Source organism: Seriola dumerili, unplaced genomic scaffold (assembly GCF_002260705.1).
Source record: "Seriola dumerili isolate Sdu_G_001 unplaced genomic scaffold, Sdu_1.0 BDQW01000110.1, whole genome shotgun sequence".
NCBI lineage: Eukaryota > Metazoa > Chordata > Actinopteri > Carangiformes > Carangidae > Seriola > Seriola dumerili.
The window spans coordinates 7,831,877-7,852,971 of NW_019174365.1; the positions used below are offsets into that span (position 1 = coordinate 7,831,877).

Below are 21,095 nucleotides of genomic sequence, written 5' to 3' on the forward strand. Positions count from 1 at the left end.
AAAGCTGAACCAGGCAAGTGGTGGTTTGTGTGATAGGTGTCTTAGCCCCTGATGCACTGCGTCTGTGATTCTAAACGGCTGCCCACACTCCTCAGGTCAGAAACTGCACACATTTACAGACTTGCGAAGCCTCTAGTTTGATGTTGTGTCATACAGGACGTATACTGTGTGGAGCAGTACATGACATGTATATAATTCAATATAGTGTATGACATATTGTATATATATATATATATATATATATATGATGTAGTGATAAAGGGCATGCATATGATTCAGTATAGTCCATGACATACTGTTTATGTGATGTAATATGGCGCATGACATGTACATGATATAGTACTGAACATTAAAGTACATGCCATCTGTAAAGCCTTTAAGATAAGGGGCTATAAAATATGACTTGATGTAGCCACAGTTGATCTGGTCTTTGTTTTAACATGTTTGGCAACATCCATAATCATACATAATACATACACATTAATTTTCAACTTCTTCCCACACATCACACATGTATACATACACACTCCAGTGCAGAGGGGCATTAGTACTGTAGCCTTCAACAGACACATACACATTGTAGCCTTCAACAGAGGATGTATTGCTCCAGGCCATAAACCAGAGGCCTTGGGCAGTGACAGAGGGAGGGAGAGGGAGAGGGGGAGAGAGAAAGAGAGAGAGAGAGAGAGAGAGAGAGAGAGAGAGAGAGAAAGTTTTTGAGCAAGATCAAAGCAGCAACAAAGTGTGTGTGTGTGTGTGTGTGTGTGTGTGTGTCTGTTGTGTGTGTGTGTTGTGTATATTCGTGTGGATGAAAAAATAAACTACAGTGTGTGTTTCATCACACATGTATGAAAAAGTCTGTCTATGTGAGCATGTGAGGGTGCACATATGTGTATGTGTGTCCCTATGGTGCTGACGCAGGTGTTGCCATTGACGACAGAGCGGTCACCACAGTGACCCTGAGAGGAATAAGGATGTGTCTCCTGAATACCAATCAGATTTCTCCTGGGACATCGAGCAACCAATCGCAGCTATCCATCTGACCTCCAGCCTATCATCTGCCCCTTTGCAGGATTAACCAATCACGCAGAATTCGACACTGATATGCCCTGACTAGCATATAATTTACAGTACCTCCTACATGAATTATTATCAACACATTTCAATTATGTAAAAATGCTGCTAAACTAACTTTGTAAATGCCTGTAAGATGTGCTGTGTTATATCAATTAAAATTAGATTGGATGCATGAAATTCAAATGGAGCAAAGCCTGGGAGCTAGTTCAGGAAGACAACTTGAAGACTACATGCACTCCCTATTCTTGCTCTTGCGATTGCTGCTGTTGCTTATTTAACATTCCATAAGCACCACTTCTACACCATCTCTCACCTTTCTGATTTAAGTTCCCCTTTTGGTAGGAGTTATTGTCATATTCTAAGTGTTTAGCTTGGGTATACTTGCAGAGAGTAACTTGACAATAAGCTATGTTTTAATACAATAAACAAATCAAAAAGTCATATTCATATATCCATTTAGATTTAGAAATGATTGATAGCAATGTGTGTTAATCAACAACAACAATATGAATATGAGAGTTCGTTAGACAGACAGAGATAAAGGGAGAGAGAATGAGATTTACCTTATTGGGATTTGAAGCAGTAATTATCCACACACACTGTGCGTTGCTCTCATATTGAATTGGGAAGTTAGGAGATGTAAAGGTTCCTGATGGACCTTGAAGATTACTGCCACATGTCTTCACTGTGAACAGAAAAAAATAAGGTCATTTTTATTAGTAGCAACTGTAGAAGCAAGAGTGATATTAGCAAAAGGAAATTGTACATCATGGGGTCACTGCACTACAATAGAGACAATTACCTTCAAAAGTAAACCATTTAGGTGATGCTTAAACAAATGTTCTCAGAATAAATCAAACAGCAAAATATAGCACTTGTGGGTGACAGTAGTAATCCAGTGAAGAACAATTAAAAGTGACACTAATACAACACTGAGATCAAAAGAAAGGGTGTGGTGACAGGAAGAAGAGAAGAGAAGAGAAGAGAAGAGAAGAGAAGAGAAGAGAACAGAAGAGAAGAGAACAGAAGAGAAGAGGGTCAGATAGATGTTATTGATACTGTCAGTGACATCTCCCTGGATAGAAGTACTTAATTGGAAGCTATTGGCTGTGAAATACCACAGGATTAGCAAGAGTTGCAGTATTGACTGATAGAGAGACTCACCAGCAATTTACTCTCAAAATCTATTGAAAGTCAACAACTTCCATCTACCAGCTGAGTAATAATTACATTCCATCTTTTAAAGAAGTAAAACATCTATAGTGCAGCTTGGTACAACACACATCTTACAGTGAGCAATGACGCTTGACCAGTTGACCAAAGGTGTAAAAGTGTATCACGTTGTGGTTTGAGTGGAGATTCTCTATGCAGCTCCATAGAAGAATATTCCTGTATGTCAACACTTGTGTGCTGGAAAGTAATACACTAATACTGAAGTTACACTCAGTGGGGTGTTGAAAATGACACATGCTAGTTGTTCGATAAACCAGCTAAGCCTTTATTAGGCTGTGTGTTCTGACTTGATGTGATAGGGAACCTGCTTTTCTGTCCTTGGGTCGTCCTGTTAGAGTTGGGAAGTAATTTTCTGGTTGGGTTGAAGCAGCATTTGTTCCTTAATTAGTTTGTTCAGTGGTAGGCCATAGGAACACGTACAGTTAACAGCCACGCACACACACACAAACATACACACACACAAAATAAAAGCACATGAGCACAAACGTTTATATGGTCACATTTTAGAGACACCACATCCCGTCACACACTGACATGTACTGCACAGTCAAGAAACAAATGCATTTAACACTACAAAGTAACAGACTTACACACACACACACACATACCATTAGCAGTGTCACAGGAGATTTGTGTGTACAAATACATAACGGACGTGTATCCAAACATACTTCATACATGCTCACCATCCACACACAATTCACAGAAGGGCATATTTACAAATGCTCCCAGTCACATAAACACACACATGGCTGCTTCTGTGACATCGTGGTCAGAATGAAGGCTAGGGACAAGTAAAAGAGTCATTGTCAGTGTGTTTGTGTGTGTTTCTTTGTGTGTGTAATGGGGTGTGTCCATGAGGTGCTGTAAGAGAGTGTCAGAACAAGTGCAAGACACCTTAGAGACACCTTATATCTCTGTAGTCTGTCTCTCTGTGTGTGTGTGTGTGTGTTTCCCTGTCTCTCTCGCCGCCTGGATCTCTGCCTGTGTTTCCCATGACTGAATCCAGTTGATGCTTGTTTCTCTAATTCTCAATGCATCTTGAGATGACCTTCTCTTGTGCTCAGCTCGCTGCAGTTCATACACTGATAGATACACAGAGATGAAGTGGGTGTGTGTTTGAGTTGCACATGAGAAATGATTTATCTGCATGTCTCAAAGAGAGCGTGTATCTTAGTAACAGTGGGTGTATGTGTGTACATTGACAGCTCAATCAGCGTGGCCTGAACGAATGGCCAGTCCATTGCCGTGCCAACAGCAGAATGGGCACGGTGTTGCTATAGCGATAGTGCTGAGAGAGTTATCACTAGAATTACCAGAGGAGCTAACATCCCATAATTTATATTAAACTCCATCCGTCTCTTGGCCTGCATCTGTCCGTCTCTCGCTCGCTCTCTCTTTCTCTCTGTGCTTTTTATTCACGCTGTCTTGGTCCCTCTGTCAGCCATTGTCCACAGTTCATGATTCACAGTGTACTCTGTCATCTGCTGTTAGTATCTGTCCATCTCTTTTTCTCTCCATTTTTCTTTGTGTCTACTCTTGTGTCTTTTGTAAGTTTTACTTACATATTAATGCATCATAAGTAATAACCCAATCAGTTAATATACTGTATAATAATACTGAATATTCCTGAATAATGAAAAAAATTACTTTTTCAACTTTCACCACATTATAGCTGACTTTATAAAAAGGTTAGTACATTAGCATCTTATAAAGCTGTTATGCTGAGCATGCTGTTGGTAAATAATTGCATATTTACACATCCAACAGTCGCAAAGCAATTAGCATTTATTTGGTGTTGGGTATGTAGTTGGGGTATGTAGTCTGAATGTACACTAACTAATGCTACTTTTAGCTCTGTTGTGGTCTCCACCAATACCTGGTGGAAATATCTGGCTCTTTAGTGGCTAAATGCTCCCCCTCTGTTTATAAGTTCTCTTTCTGCTGTTGCAGATAATGTACAGACAGTGTCAGAGGGTTTTTGTCTCCTGTGGTTGATGAGAGCTGAGTTTGGTGGCCAAATAAACCACAAAAAAACACAATGAGCTATAAGATCTATAGAGCTGCAGAGCCTGGTCATAATTCTCTGTAGGTGTGTCACCGTGACACCTTTTAGATTACACATAGTCCTTTCACCCATTGTAATATAAACACAGTAAGCAGCTTTAAGTAAGATTTTGAGTGTAGGACTATTACTTGTAATGGAATATTTTCATAATGGTGGTCTCACTCACTCTGACAGCCTGTCTGTCAGTCTGTGTAACTTTGTCTCTGTGTCTCTTTCTCCCCCTCTCATCATTATTTATACTGGCACACAGTATAGAGGGCTTGAAGCCAAAAGGGCCACACTATCATTGAAGTGATAATGAATTCTAGATTAAATTAAAATTTTGATGAGGTCTATCTGGTACTAAAAGCATATTGTTGGAATCATGAGCGAGATTAACTGAATACTTTAGGCTGGGAGGGCAGAGAGGCAGAGAGAGAGCGAGAGAGAGAGAGAGAGTGTGTGTGTTTCTGTGTGTTTGTGTGTAACAACATATCCTCTTTTGAGTTTATATATTCAGATCAACTGGATTCCCCCAGGATTCTCACTTTCTCTCTCTCACTCTAGCAAATTGACACAAACATGCATACCCACACAAACCATTGGGAGGCGACCAAAATTAAATTATGTTTCAGGCAAGGATCACATTGCCAAAGCTTATGCTGTAGCTCCAATGCCCTTGCTCACAGTTCTCCAAAGTTTTGTTTTATGGCTTCAGAGTATAACTGACACACCCCATAAGCACTGGGAAGGTTTCTTTGAGAAATGCTTTTGAGTATGAATTTCAACACTGTTCAGCTTCACAGTGTTTTAACTTAGCTCCCCATTCTAGCATAGCAAAAACTCATAAGTGTCTCATTCAGTCCGATCTCTGCCTCACACTCAAGGGCTATAACTGGGCTGCTTTCTCAGCAGGATGGTCTTTGCGGTTAGTGAGTTGCCCCCCCAGTGGAAGCCTCAGGTTCAGTCACCCATACGGCAAACCCTGCTGAAGCATACCAAGGACACTTAACCCCTACCTGTTCCAGATTGTGTGCCCGACCCTGCACCCCAACCAGAGTGCATAAAGAGAACTGTGTGCTGGAGATGTGTGTAAGTCAGAAAGAAAATTAAACCAAATCATACGCATGAGTTTTCAGAAGTACAAAATTCATGTGCTGATTTTGAGATGGAACACTTCTGGTGGAACAATGTCCTCTTGGTGCAAATGCATGTTTGGTTTCAGTGCTAGTTTGTAAGATGGCCAACTTTTTGATGTCATCAAAGATAAATTAATGGCATGCCCTGTTGACAGTGTCTATAATCTACCAGTTCATCACGAAAAGCCTACAAGCCAAGAGTAAGGTGATTTTGAAAGAATGGTTAACTTGCTTATGATGGTAATTTCCTCATCAAAGGAACTTTATGATTAAAGTAAATTAATAATTAAAGAACAATCCCCATAAAAAGAAAGTTCTCATTAAAGTAACTTTGACAAGGATGATGTGTAACCAACGAGACAGGTAAGCTAAAATGAAATCATCAAATCTCGATTTTGACAAAAAGGGTTAGAGGGTACCTTCTATTTTTATGTCGATGACAAGGATACAAATATTACTTGTCAGGCAATCACGTTCAATTTTAATCACAGGCAGTCCTTGCCTGGATTGTATTTCAAAGTTTTATATGGTACCCACAAGTCTAGCAAATTTGAGTTTGGATGAATATTACAATGTCAGAAAAGGTTTACACCAGTAAAATACACTTCGACCAAATAAGAGTTTTTGAGTGAGAACTTTTCATAAAGTTAATGTGGTCACACTAAGGTTTAGATCATGGTTTTGATTTGATTTGGTTTAGCAGGAAAGCCAAACTTGCCGTTTTAACAGACTGCCTACAGGAACAGATAGATTGACCAATGGACACAGAGGATGATTGATGACATCATTAAGCTGGCACACATTGTTCCAATGTCCCTCGCTCTGGTTAGAGCTTTAATGGGTACACACACACACACACACGCTCAATCACATGTACAAGTGTGATTGACACTGTGACAGTGTGAAAATGTCACAGTGTCATTTAGTGTAGTTGTTGTACAGTGTGTATACACATTCATTTCTGCCCTTTCTTCTTCTTACTTCCTTTTCATTGTTTCCAATTTTACGTCAACATGTGCATGTGCTTGCGTGTGTATGTGTGCGTCAGGCTGACACGTAGCACTCTTCATTGAGTATATTTGAGCAAATCAACTGATCTCCCCTCGACTTCTCTCTCTCTCTCTGTCACACACACTCACACAGAAAGAGAGAGAGAGAGAAAGCAAGAGAGAGCGAGAGAGAGAGAGAGGGAGAGTTGGCTCAGTGACCTTGCCATCTGTCCATTAATCAAGGTGCCACATGGACAGTCTCTCTCGCTCTCTCTCTCTCTCACTCATAAAGTGTTGTAGGAGTGGACAGAAGGACATTGCAGTTTGATGGCTGTTTTTGTTGTTTATTTCTATCAAGTTTTGTAATTGTTTTATTGTATCTAATAAAGTGATTAACACTCTGTCCCTCTCTAATCTGTCTCTTTCTGTTGGCTCGCTGTTGTGATATAAAGGGCAAATTTTCACGATACATTCAATTTATGTTCTCTCTAATGTTTCAATAGACACATTTAGCTGTATTTAAGTGTTTTGACAGAAGTGACCCTTTAATAAGTCAGCTGGCTTGATGCTTCCTGACAGATTGCCTCTCTCAATGTTATTCATGAGTTTCCACATTGGCTATTGGCTGGTGTGGATGGAAAGGTCAAATCTGAACTGTGTTCAGCTAGACACAGCCTTTCTCTCATTCCATTTTTGTTTAACAGGATGAAACAAAATAGGCTACATAAGGACATCGTACTTTAGAGAACACAATGTTTTCTCACTGACAATCAAATGTACTTGTAATGAAACACAATCATGGCTGTTCTGCACTCTCATTATAGTTTACCTGTTGAACTCATTTTAAAATTTTATTTATTTTCATGCACCTGCAAAGCAAGTGGAGGTGTAAAAAGCGGCAAAAGGCCATTTTCATTGGGATCAAGTACATACTTTTTGTGCTTGCGTCTGTTAGGTAATTTCATGGTTCCAAATCAACATACTTATGCCAAGGTGGAGAGGTGCAAATTAGGTTGTGTTTATGCATATGCAGCACAATTTTCTTTTGTTGGCTTACACATTCTGGTATGAAACTGCACCGGCACTTCCACCAGCTTAGTCCACCTCTTCAAACATTGTGGGTATCTTAATTAATTAAAACTGGCAGTTAACCTCCTGTATTTTTCTACAGCCTCACAGGCTCCATGTTTATACAGAGAAAATCATTTGAAAAAAATATAGTCAATAATACTTGATATGTTTCACTGTACTGCAGCTTATTGTAGTTGCAACCTAACTGAGCAGATCTGTCTTTCAGTATCATTCATGATCTGAAATTTCAGTATCTCTGTATATTCACATTTAAAATCAACTTTAGAGCTTCCAAGTTTTGGAAGCATTTTGGTGTGCTGCATAACCGCAGGCTCCACAATCATTGTTCTCTGTTAGGGGCCAGAAACTGCAGCTTACAAAGAAGATGAGATGAACTGATGTGATGCTGTCCATTACTGAAGTCCATCTTCACCCCACCTGCTGATACTATAGCCCTCCCCCTAACAATGCAAGCTAGCTCCCCTTCCGGATTGTGCTGCGTTTGCCAAGCTGGACCTTTTTCCTCTTTTTACTAAAATTGCAAAAATGCATGATTCTGCATGCACTGGCATTCAGTGTAATAGAGCCTGGAGTGTCAGATGCCTAGAAAATCCTTTCACATCTTGATTGGATGCCTACATCCAATAGATATGATAATAATATATCCTGGTTGCTGACTGGTAAAATAAAGCTTATCTAATTAATGAGCCACAGACCATTCAAAGACAAGAGCAAAGTTTATTCTACTCACAGTCTATTAGCTTTAGAAAAACCCTTTTCTTTTGCCTTTGGGGCATTTTTATTTTCGGAATTTCAATATTGGCCTTTTGTCCCTAAGGGGAAACAGATTTTTGTGACTAGATTTAAAAACAGAGGAGCAGTCTCTATATTCTACTATATGCTTTTCATCTAAGGCAATGCTACCAAAACAGATTTAAATGTATATTTGCAATGTTTTGCTTTTCTGTTTTCTCTTTTGAGTGATACTGGCATAGAGCTCAAAGTCTCAGCATTATTGTCAAGAAGATATGATCCCAGTTTTACATGTATCTTGTCCTTCAAGCAACCTCAATATTGTCATTCTGGGTTTTATGGGATTTTTTGAGGATGCAGACCTTTCTGTTTCACCAGACGAGGACAGAGATATACTGCATAACAATGACACACCGCAGTACTTGCTTACAGAATATAAAACAGAAAAAAACTGTGTCTTCTTTCTCGACACTATTATTGTCTTAACAAGCATGGAGTGTGGATTATTTAATGTGTGTACGGGTAGGCTTGTCAAAAATTATGTCATGAACTGTAAACAATAAATATGAACTGTTTGCCTTTTAGGATAGGGTAGCAAAATTTAGTATATGCATTTTGTATTAGGGGACCATGCTGGAGTAACAGTGCCTTCCATTGTGAGATCCTCAGAATAACAAAGATCAACTAGCACAGAATCACTAGTTACTTAGCAACAACCATGGAGCGGGATGGTTCACTTTGTCATGGTTTTGTCAAAAAGTTGTTCACTGAACAGTTACTCGTGCTGGGAATACAAGTGTTCTGTTGTTTTAAATGAACAGAGCTGAAAGATACAGACCTGCTACTCAGAAGTTTCATAGTTCTGTGAAAGTCTCTCACCCTGCTCACATCCTTTTCCTTCAAACATCCCTGTTGACTGGGGGCCTGATGGCTCTGTTTCGTGGTGATTGAGGTCATTCTTTTTCATTTACTGCTTCAAGGGACATCAGTGACTTTTAATGTCATTGGTAATCATACTTATGCTTAACCCATCGCCACATGCAGGTAAACGCAGGAGTTGATTGGCTTAATGTCAGTGGCTATGCTTAATTGCTCGTTATAATGTATTTAGTGATGATGAATACCTTAGAGCCAGTAACAATCTTAAAGACCCAATCAAAGGGTATCAGCACTATAATATCTCTGATAATGAGTTGGATAATAAGGTTGATTGGCAGGGACCAATCAGAGCTCAAGTCATATCCAAACTGTGTTGGCTAGGTTATATCTTGCCTAATTACAAGGGGTCCGTGTCTGTCATGGCAACATCAGTCCCCCTGTGTGTCTGGTTCACAGGTGAAACCCAGAGTAACAGTTGAGGCTAGCGGTTGGACTTTGTCCTTTAACCAGAGAGCAAGAGAGCAGGACCCATGACTGACTAGCATCTACCCTGTTCATTTGTCTTTAAACAATAATTTGAATCCCTGCGAACTCCCAGGTTTAAACTTTGTAGCTGACCTTGCACTTTGACCTCACAGTGGAAGAGCGCTGGTACATCACAAAATCATCATCCAGGTCTGGATGGATTCAGCATTTTCTTGAGGCTCCTCCTACAGTAAGGTTAAAACTGTGAAGCTGAAACTGGTTCAACTAGCATTTCTATCTCTGAGTTATGTTCCAAACACTGTAAATTCATTTTTGCTAAAATGTTGCATTACCCAGTTTAGCTGGTGTTCATATGCTAATGTATTGTGATAGATGTCATTTCAGTAATTTCAGAGAAGCTAGAATTTCAGCAGAAAGAGTAGGTGTGACAATTTTTAGCTTTGCCTTTGTCCGCTGCTCTTTCTCCTTTTCTGTGATTATTAGTTAGGTGTTCAAGTAGCTCTCTCTCATCCTTTCTTTCCTCTCTCCTTCTCTCTCTCACACACACACACACACACACACACACACACACACACACACACTCTCATCCTTTCTTTCCTCTCTCCTTCTCTCTCTCACACACACACACACACACACACACACACACACACACACACACACACACACACACACAGTGAATATTGGTTTTTATGTTAAAGTATGTGTCTCCAGCCACAGTCTGAAGCCTAGTGAAGGGAGACATGACAAACGGCTTTGGCATTTAACATGACAGACGCCCTCTCTCTTTGTCTCGGTCCCTCTGTGCGTGCACGTGTGCATATGTGCGTGTGTGTTGCAAGTCTGAGACTAAAACAGTGGCAGATGTGAAACCGGAACCAGTGTGGAAAGCTGAAGAATGAAACATGTTAATTATCAGAGCACTTAGAGGAATGAGGAGAAACACACATCTGTCCTCGTGTAATTAAATCTTTAGAATCTGTTGTCACTTTTGCCTCTTTACTGTAAGTGCGAGCAGATGACATACCTTGTGTCATTTTAGAAAATGTATTGCAAATTGCTGTTTGATTCATATGATATATTGACCAATAATGATCAGACATGGAGCTTGCTTACAGAAGCCGTTACCTACTGTGAACTGTTTTTATGATAAACGGTGTCATTTTAGGCCCTGAACAATCACTATCATAGCTTCCCTGATGAAAGCATATAACTGCTGCATGTTAGTGAGGCACTACACTGCAAACATTGGATTACAGAGTGTTTTGATTCATGATTTTATAGCCAAAGGCTTGAAACAGAATTGGGATTTTTTCCACTATAAACGCAGCCCTGATCAATACAAACTTGTGCTAAGGAGAGGCCAAGGCAACACACTGGCAACAATTTGAGGCAGTGTACATGGGCAGTTGTGCTTGAGTGTTTACTTACAGTCCCTTCACATTTATGATTACAGTCTCTTCCTCCACTTGTATTTGTGTTGGTATCACGGAGAGCCTTGGCAATATGAATTACTGTGGTGTCAGTAATTTTGTATACTTGTGCAGATACATGTCGAGAGCTATTTCTTACCTTTACAGACCGGTCTATGGTCACTCCAGGCTGCGAAGACTTCAGCCACTCTCTGGCAGCTAATAGTTTTACTGCCCTGAAGAACATAGTCTTCTCCACAGCTGAACTGCACCACACTGCCAATGCTACACACACACACACACACACACAGTGGGAAGGCAGGGATTCAGATATACAGATATATAGGAAAATCATCTTATAAACACATGTGCCCTCAATCTGTACAGATTCATACATGTGCTCTATGTCTGAATACAAACCTTTAATCTTAGGTCCACGTGTGCATGTTATTGAGTGCAAATTGTACCTGAAGTCGCTGCCATGGCGTTTTCCATTCTCTGGCTCTCCGGGGTCAGGGCAGGAGTTGGACGCCTGTCTTACACCGCCTTCATTTACTACACAGAGAGACAGACAGGTGGAGAGTCGGGGACAGACGGGTTAGAATACGGTAAGGACAAGGCCTACAGTAGAACTACACAGGTAAAGCAAGCAGACGCTCCCTTTATAAACAGATATTCGTCTACATGCATGTGCATGCATGGCTTATACTACCACTTTAATATTTTGACTGTTATACATAATACTTTTCTTTTTATGTTTCAGGTGATTATGATTATGATTTTGATTATTTCGCCATGCTATAAACATTGCTGCCAAATTAAGACCAAAGAACTGCTTCAATGCATACTGGCATGAATCTTAAACTGCCTGATATTCTATTGATAGTATTCAGCACAAGTCTTGCCCAGGAAATTTCGAGCTCTCCACTTTTAGTTTCGGTTTTGGAAGCCTGCCTGCCCTGTCACTTATTCACTTTACAGGCAGCAGGAAACAGGTGGAGGGAGAATCAGGTTCGACAGACAAGGAGATAGGGAGACAGACGGGTTAGACAGTTAGGTAGGCAAACAGGGACGACACACTACTCCAGATACAATCTTAATTCTCTCAGAGAGCTAATCTTGACAATAACACTCCAAACATCCCAGTGGCAGAACAGAGACAACAGACGAAACTGTACAAATACTTTGAGACTACGACACCATGACAAATATACATCTGACACGATGCATCTTTTTTTTTTTGTCTCTTTCTGTCTATAATTATAAAACTCCTGTTGTAGTACGTATGTAGCTAGCTTTTATTTCTTTTTTCTATTCTTCCTTTCTTTTCATGTTTTTTTAAAATGTTTTTGCTCCTGTCTTTTTTTTTTTTTTATTCTTGCTTACTTGTTTGGTTTCTTAATGTATTCCTGTCCTTCGCCTTCGTCCCCTGCCTCCTTTTCCATATCAATAACCCCACAACTATATTTCACTGGCTTTCCTTAAAAGACACCACAGTATAGAATTTTTATTTCCATAAACCTGAACCATTCAGAGTCTCTTCTTTCTCCTGAGCATTTAAAAGGTATAAAACTTTCAAGAAACATAGCTGCTGGGTTTACTTTGAGCAGCGGACAGTGTGTGTCAGTATGCATGTGGATGAGGGCAGAGAGAAAAGATAAAAAGCTTCTGTGTCTACTCAGGGAAGCCAAAGAAACATAGCTGTCAGGTCAGTGAAAGAATGAAAACACGAATAAGTCTGTTCCAATTCAAAAGCTTTTCATTTTAAAACTTTTTCAGCTTAAAACACATTACACATAAAAGCTTTTTTTTTTTTAAAGCTGAAAAGGATCCATCATGTGCCACAGAGCTGTTTCCAGAAGGCTGGCACACAACAAAAGTATTCATAATATAGTATTTTAATGAGCCACAGTCCATTGATGACCTATTTTTTTACTCAATTTAGGGCCCCACATGACGGGATCTCTCATATTTGTAAATGAGATCAGGGTGAGAGTAAAATTATTTGAATAATCTTTGAGTTCCCCTCATCTTTCATTCACACCGATGAAAGATAAATTAGGCCACTCTGAGGATTTTAAAGTGTGTTTTTTTCAGTTGCTCATCGTTTCCTAATGTCTGGTGTCAGTAGAATATTACTAGGGGGAGAAACTGTCTTGGTGTACTTATTTACTTAAAACTATACAGCAAAAAAAATACCCCATGGTGTATTTTGATATTCAAATGCATGGACTGATCAAATGAGAGGGAAACATAACTTATCGTGTACTTTGGTGTGGTACAATATTCCGCTTATTTTTAAAGCAGCAACTACACAACGATGTGGTGGTATTCTTTTGATTACTTATTTGTTTTGTCTGATTAAATTACGTTTGAATGTGGAAGAATTCATAATGATATTTGGGTTCTGAATACATCCTCATGACTCATCATTTTTGTTTTCTGCATATTTTCACCCCATCAGTTTAAACTCATCTTCACCCAGCTTTTGTCATCTTTTTATTTTTTTTATTTTTGCTGCTGTAATATGTCACTGTTCATCACAACTAAACAATGTCTTTTTGCATTGCATACAGCTCCAAAAAAATGTAAAAAAATGTTAATCCAAATTTCCAGGTTTTTAAAATATTTAAAATGAACACTGATTAAGTTTTAGGTTTTTAAAATATATGCCCTAAATATGCCATTTTAGTTTTTAGTTTGTTTTTGTGTTTTTCTGGTACTATAGCTGCAAACAGATATTGGTGAAAACTAATACTAAAGTTCAATTTTATCTTATGTCAAACAAAAATGCTGATGCCAGAAAACTCAATTAGATGTAACAAACAGGAGCTGGATGATTATACTGCCCGTTTCTGCTTTCACACAAACACCCTCCCACCCAGGCTGTCTTGGCTATTCGACTCACATGCATGTACATGTTCAGTCTGTATCAGCAAACCCAGCAGGTGGTTGGTGTGTGTTTGTGTGTGTATTTGTTAGAGTAGATAGTTTGTTGCTTTGTTGGAGCGGCTAATTTGACCATCTGGACTATTAACACCATAACAGAGGGACTGGTTACAGTATGAGTACTACGAGCACACACTCTTACACACAAAACTCACAGAAGTCACACACTTACACACACATATACATACATGAACTTACACAAAAACACATGTACAGAAACTGAAACATGTGTATAGGCATCGACAGACGGACAAACACACACAAAGAGGTTTTGTGCTTCACTGCAGAGTTAAACCAGTCAGAGGAGAGGAAATTAACACCTGAACCAATCGGAGCCAGGACGATTAACACACAAATTCACACCTGCAGAATCAAACCTCAACCATGACTCTCCAAACTGTCAGGAAACCTGATGAATCTGCACTGCACCGCGTCTCTGTGCTTTTCCAGCAGCTCATACAGTATTTAAGAGATTCACACATAAACATACACTCACACAAACACAAATTTGACGAGTAAATAAATCAGATATGTTAAAAAGAGCATCAATAGCAAACATGCAAACCAATTCACAACATGGACAAGCAGGGTCTATGTGTATGTACATGTTGTTACATGTTTGTGTTTTGTTTGTATTAGTGTCCTTGTATCAGTGCATATGTGCATGTGTCTGCATATGTCCCTGCAGGTGTGCAATTATGTGCATATGCATGTTCGGTATTTATGAGTATGTACATACATACACATGTGTGTGTGTGTGTGTGTGTGTGTTTGTTAGTTGCGATAAAAGACAAATTACATAAATATCTCCTTCATCTGTAGCACACAAACAGCTGACCTTCATACATAAGTAGGATGTGTGAGTACGTGCATATACATGTGTGAGAGAGACAGAGAGAGTAGAAGGAGTATTATAAAGAGACAAAGAAGTGAGAAAGACATAAAGAGGAAATTGGATGTAAAATAAATCTAAAATATGTGAGGTAAAAGTGGGTACTGACAGCTTTAATAAGAAAAACCCCAGTAACAAAGGTATTGCTCTTTTTCTTGAGATTTTTCATGCTTCCTCTGTGTGTTCTCCCTATGTAAGTGTGTTGAAGAGACTTAACACGGAATGAAATAATGTTCGTGTGACCATTTTCTTTTTTCTTTTTGCATTATGGGATGTCAAATGACTTATGAACCACCAGCCCCCTCATACTTGATCATTTCACCTCAGCGTGTCTAATTAAAGAGTTTCCAAAGTGACTTGGAATTTCACAAAGTTAAAGGAAGTGGTGGTAGTTCCAAAAGAAGATCACTAAATTAACAGGGACCTTTTTGTACTTAAGTGTGAACCCCCCCTATTTTAGTATTGTGTAGAGAGATTGTAATTAATAAATCTGCCATAGTGTTTTGATTTTCTGCTAACTGTGAGGGGTTATAGATCATCATACTCGTTATATGTTAACAACTAGAATGATACACTATATTCCTTTCTATAATTTGACCATTGGCCTCTGTGGCAGAGAGATGTTGTTATAAACCCAAAGAAGAGAAGAGAAGAGAAGAGAAGAGAAGAGAAGAGAAGAAATAAAGGCGAAGAGACAGAAGGGGGCGGTAAACAATATTACAACAGCTGATACACATTCCCTGAACAAGCCCAAAGCAAGCCAAAACAAACCATGATTAAGCTTATCAGAACAAGCCGTGATTAAATATATCAAAGCAAGCCATGAAGAAGCATGCATAAACCAAGACACCATGACCAAAATACATATACAGAACATCAAACAGTCAAGAATAGCAAGAGCATGCTCTCATAAAGGCTGTTGCATTTTCAACACACTTGCGTAAGAAAAGTGTCACATTTTCAACGTGTCAGTCAGAAGGTTTTGTACTATGTGTCCATGAATTGATGTTAACAAATGTTGTCTGCAAAGGTAAGGCAAGATGTTTGTGGGTTGTCAATAATTAGAAGCACAAACTGTTGAATGTAACAGCCTTTCTAAGAGACAAAATGAATAAAAGCGAAATCAAAACAAAACCAAAGCTAAAAACAAGGCCAGTCCAGTCCAAGCCAAACCAAACCATCACACATTAGTTCATTAGCCAAAGTGACATTAAGATGTGAACTCACATATTGAAAACTTGTTGCTGGAGTCTTTGCCAGGGAATAATTTAACGCCCCGCGATTTAAAATCTACTGATCGCTTCACTGCAGAGAACAGAATACAGAAAAGAGAAGAAAAATCAGAAAACAGATTGGATAAAGTGGGAAAAAATGAGACCTTGAAGGAATTTAAAAAGTGGCAAATTCTTCTCCCTCACAATGCTGAGAGAGAGAAGAGTACAGTGGAAAATAAAGTTACTAAGGCAAAGTAAATTTTAAAATGGTGGAAACAGACAGCAACAGGGGCAGAGAGAGACAAAAAGAGAAAGGCAGAAGCAAAAAGAAGGAAGAATGTAGGGAAAATGATTGAACATTCAGGGTATTTGTTCACAAAGAAGCTTCATCTTTTTCTCTCTCTGTCACTCGGACACATACATCAGATTTTGAGGTGTTTTACTGGAAGCCCCATCATATTCTGAACAAAAGCTGGTAAAGAAAATTGTAGCTTTAATCAAAATGACAATGATGCAGCTCTGTAATCAAAGCATTCAGATAATGGTACGTTAGAAAATAAATGGTTCCTTTAATCAGAGTAAATCAAGGACAAGAGGAGACAAACTGACAGAGGGATCCCTGTCAGCATAGGCCCTGTTTTATAACATGGGTGACATTATTTCATTTCAAGGTTAGTGATGTTGAACTGACTGTTACTATAGCTCAGCATGTATGCTTGGAAAGATAGAAATACAGGAGACAAAGTGAGTGGGCGACCGCTGTATGTGACTCCATGCAATAATAATAAAAACAAAACACCCTGGGGTAATCTTAATTTGACTCCCTCCAGATTAGAGTTTTTTCTGCTCTACTCTGTCAAAATAAATCAATACATTACAAACATTAATAATGAAAATATAAACACAAAATATATCTTGTCCTGAATGACAAAGTATAGTGACAAATCTCTTTAATGAATGTCTGATAGAGTGGCTGACAGACATCATTTTCATAATGACTAGACTAATCCACTGAATGTTGACAAATGGCAGATGAGTTAATGTGCTACAATTATCCTAATGTTATACAGTGGCTACATATATGCACATACATCAGTGGTATTCTATTTGACATGGTTAAATTAGATCATGTGTATTTTCTTCCAACAATTGTCCTAATGTTATACAGAGGCTAATCACATGCACATATGTTAGTAGCACTCTACTTACCATGTTGACATTACACCAAATCGATTAATGTACTAACGATCAATCTCATCTAAAGGGGCTGAACATTAACTCTATTTGTGCATCTTTGTGTTAACTTACCAGCATAATAACTTAATATGGTTCGAACTGTATGTGTGTGAGTATGGTACTTTAATTATCCTTGCATTTCTCTGTTAGACAGTCTTTAAGAAGTGCTAACACATCATTTTCTTCCAGAAATTACTGAAAGTGATACCAGACCTAGATACTGTATTGTCACAGAAATACTGTACCTGATGTAACGCACTGACAGTCAACAAAAGGGCTGAACAATATAAGAAAAAAAATTATATTGTGATTATTATGGCAGATATTGCGATTGTGATATATACGGTAACACAATGGGTTTTCAAGTAACCATCAGCAGTGTAACTGAAAAATAAAAGTTACATTTTGTGATTCATTTATTTTGCTTTCAATTTAGGTTTAGCTCCTTTTCTTACGCTGAAAGGTTGGCAAATCATGTTCATTCAAGGCTGTAAAAATTGTCTCCCTTTAAAATGTTCACTGTGATGCCTCCTGATCACAAACCTTTCAAAAGAGTGATTTACCTTTAAACAGAGTTTGGTTAAAAAGCACATTAGCTTTAGAACATAATGTATTTTGAGAAGGCACTTTTTTAGCAATAAGTCAAACTAATCATGGATAGATATGAATTTCCCTTACCTCTTATAATTTCATTATATAAATCAATACATTTCATTAATAAATTCTCCTTTAATGAGTTTTCTCTTTGCAACTCATGTATCACAACTGTTTATAACAGCCTCTGAGCACCATGCACACATAAACAGAATGCAAAAACACTTTAACTGACTTCACAGGAATCCACCTACACAAAGGATGAAATTTATTATTCCTGACACTGGTGTCATACCTATTCGAAATGAGGGGGGAACACGCTTGATATCTGATACAGTATCTGCGATCTCTCAGATAAAAAGCGTCTTTCGCTGCATTTAATTTATAATATTTAAGAGCAGTGATTCATACATCCCCCGCTTATTCTACTGCTTTCAGGTCATTTCACAAACAATTTGGAACAACTACAGACAGCTGTATTTAAAAATATGGCTCATAAGAAACTATGATAAAAGTATAGTTGATACATTTTCCATTCCACTGCATTGCAGACATGAAATCAACAATTTTGGACGCATTTAGCCTTCGTCCTTCTGACAATGGATGGTATAGTCCTCATTTTTCTAAATAAAGAAAAAACAGTCAAAGTGCCAATAGCAAAACACAGGGTGAGAAACAATATATTACATAATTGTAGCGCTGCCTTCAGACTAAACTTGTATTTGAAAATGTCCCAGTTGTCAGAAATTAAGAATGTTCATCAACAGACTTGTTATTTTCAACAACCAGGGGAAGCTGTGCTCTAGATCAAAGTCTTACAGTCAGGTTTGAGATGTATTTCCCCCATTAAGCAGCCAAATCTGGGAATCTGGGACAAAAATAGTTAAAAGTCAAATTTGTTTTTGTCTGTGAAAATTCATTCACTATATCAAGCCCCTGTTAATATGCATCATAAAACCTGCCCGGTGTGAATATGCATCAAAGTTAAATATGCCCATGTTAATATTCTAGCCTACAAGCAGCAGTTCTACTGCAAACAACAGATGGAAGGGCAGCTGCATTTAAGTAAACCATATTTATGAACTCAAATATTGCATATTTAACAAAACTATATTTCACTAGCAACAGAATTAACAAGAACTGAACTAAATTTAACAGTAAGAGAACAGACACTAGTTCAGTTCTTGTTCCTTATTAAATAAAATGCACACTGAACTACATTTTGTTAGAAAACCAAAACTAAACTCTATTCTCTTATTATTAGAGCAATTCAAAACCAAAAGCTACAGCTATCCTGTTACCCAAAGCAGGATCCAGCTCAATGACTGTGTTATTTTAGTCGTACTTATTTGTTAACCACAATGCCGTCTGGCTTTTAAATTTCTTAAGACTGGTAATGTGGAACAGTGAGACATTCTCTAAGGAGGTGATTCAGGCAAACACGCATGATGCACTCTAATAGAACTCATCAGCTTTTGGGCTGGATGCCCCTCGCAAAGCGAATATTTACTGCTGTCTATGGTAACACATGATCTACACCAAGGACTGATACATCACGGAAGCATTTTAAAAAACCAGCTCCAAACATGGAGGTACCTGGCTTATTTTCAAAACTGAACACTCACGTGGTTAACTGGCAGATATGAGGAAAAGTGATTCATCTGGAGGGATCCAGGCTGAAGTGAGGTTTGAGGCAGTTTAAATTGGACTGGTTGCCTGTTTAAGTCAAAGTGATGGTGAGGATGTGATGTAGTTGCCAACTACTAATGAATCATAAATTAAACAGTCCATGCTGCGAGAGATGTTGAATTAATGCTGATGCCTTAGTGCTAATGCCTGTGAGTAGCAAGTGCTTGTACTAACAGTACAGTTTGACATTTTGGGGAATGCACGTATTTGCTTTCTTAACAAGAGTCATGCTCAGGACACACTGCCTGCGTAGTGCGTGCATGACGGCTACCTGTCACTGTCGCTGAACTGCTGCAGGTTGCAGGAGTAAACGTGTTTGCTGCGACTCTGTTGCGCCGCCGTTACTACCAGCTCTATCTTTCAACATTGAGTTTGCTTTGGATAAAGGCCATCATAATCGAATGTTTTATTTATTTTCATTATAAACCTTATTTACCTTCATTCAGAGCAACACACTCACACAAACAAAGAGAGAGAGAGCATTTTTGAAATACAGCCCTTCACCTGTTAAATTATTGAAATAATATAATTACACTGAGCGCCTTCTCTCACGATATAGTACATGTACATGTCTCCATGTGCAGTTGTTGAAATGGTTAGATACAACCTAGAAAATTGAAACTATAGTGAAAGGTGTCAGGTTTATGTAATATTGCTGGTATGATGTCAATATGACTATCAGCAGATGATTGCCCCGTCTCTTTTTGCTAGGAATCATGCGCTTCACGCATGAAAAATAGGCGAGATGCCGAAACCCTAGACGATACGCCTCGGCTTTGAGGCTAGAGCCGTGTGCGAGACGCAGGCTGTGTGGCCGCTCTAACCTGTTAACATGGCTGCAAAAATGAAAATCAAGACATTCTGCGGCGGCCACGCAGATGTAACGCAGGCAGTGTGTACAGCAAATATAAGTGGACAGAGCTGGATATAGTTAGAAAGATATAGTTAGACAGATGATTTAATGGTGCATTTTTTAATTTAAAAAAAGAGTAATATATTCATAAAAGACTTAGATAATTCTTCAAGGAAATAATTTAGTTGTGTATCTGTATAATATCTAACTGGCTAAAATTTTACATTAACTAGGCAAAAGGTATTAATCAAAATATTAATGAGTGTGTGGGCTACAATGCACAATATACAACTCTGCCTACACTGAGTTAATCACCATTGTAATATATACAGTTAGTGAGTACAATCAGTGGGTGAGGGCGGTTGTCAGTGCTGTAGACATCCTCCACATCTGATGAGCTATTTTGTAACCACAAACCAGCAATCACACAACATCACCAGATTGTGTCTATGCAAACTAGCTGCATTAATTCAAGCAAATACATTCCCAGCTACACTTACTGTAATGATCCCAGAGCTACAGCCCTTTTGATATAGTAACAGCAGCGTCAGAGCCAACAATGGAAGCCAGTGATGGTGAAATGCA

At 38.6% G+C, this 21,095-nt stretch overlaps 1 protein-coding gene across 1 annotated transcript in view; it reads right to left on the reverse strand.

The window, feature by feature from the left end:
* The window catches only part of LOC111223117 (CUB and sushi domain-containing protein 3-like), a 262,697-nt gene that overhangs the window by 108,282 nt on the left and 133,320 nt on the right, over positions 1–21,095 (reverse strand). The window contains exons 7-10 of the mRNA XM_022747144.1: positions 16,152–16,229; positions 11,551–11,638; positions 11,244–11,368; positions 1,641–1,762 (exon numbers count right to left, since the gene is read on the reverse strand). Of these exons, the coding sequence (XP_022602865.1) occupies positions 1,641–1,762; positions 11,244–11,368; positions 11,551–11,638; positions 16,152–16,229 (413 nt within the window). The remainder of the gene's footprint in view (positions 1–1,640; positions 1,763–11,243; positions 11,369–11,550; positions 11,639–16,151; positions 16,230–21,095) is intronic.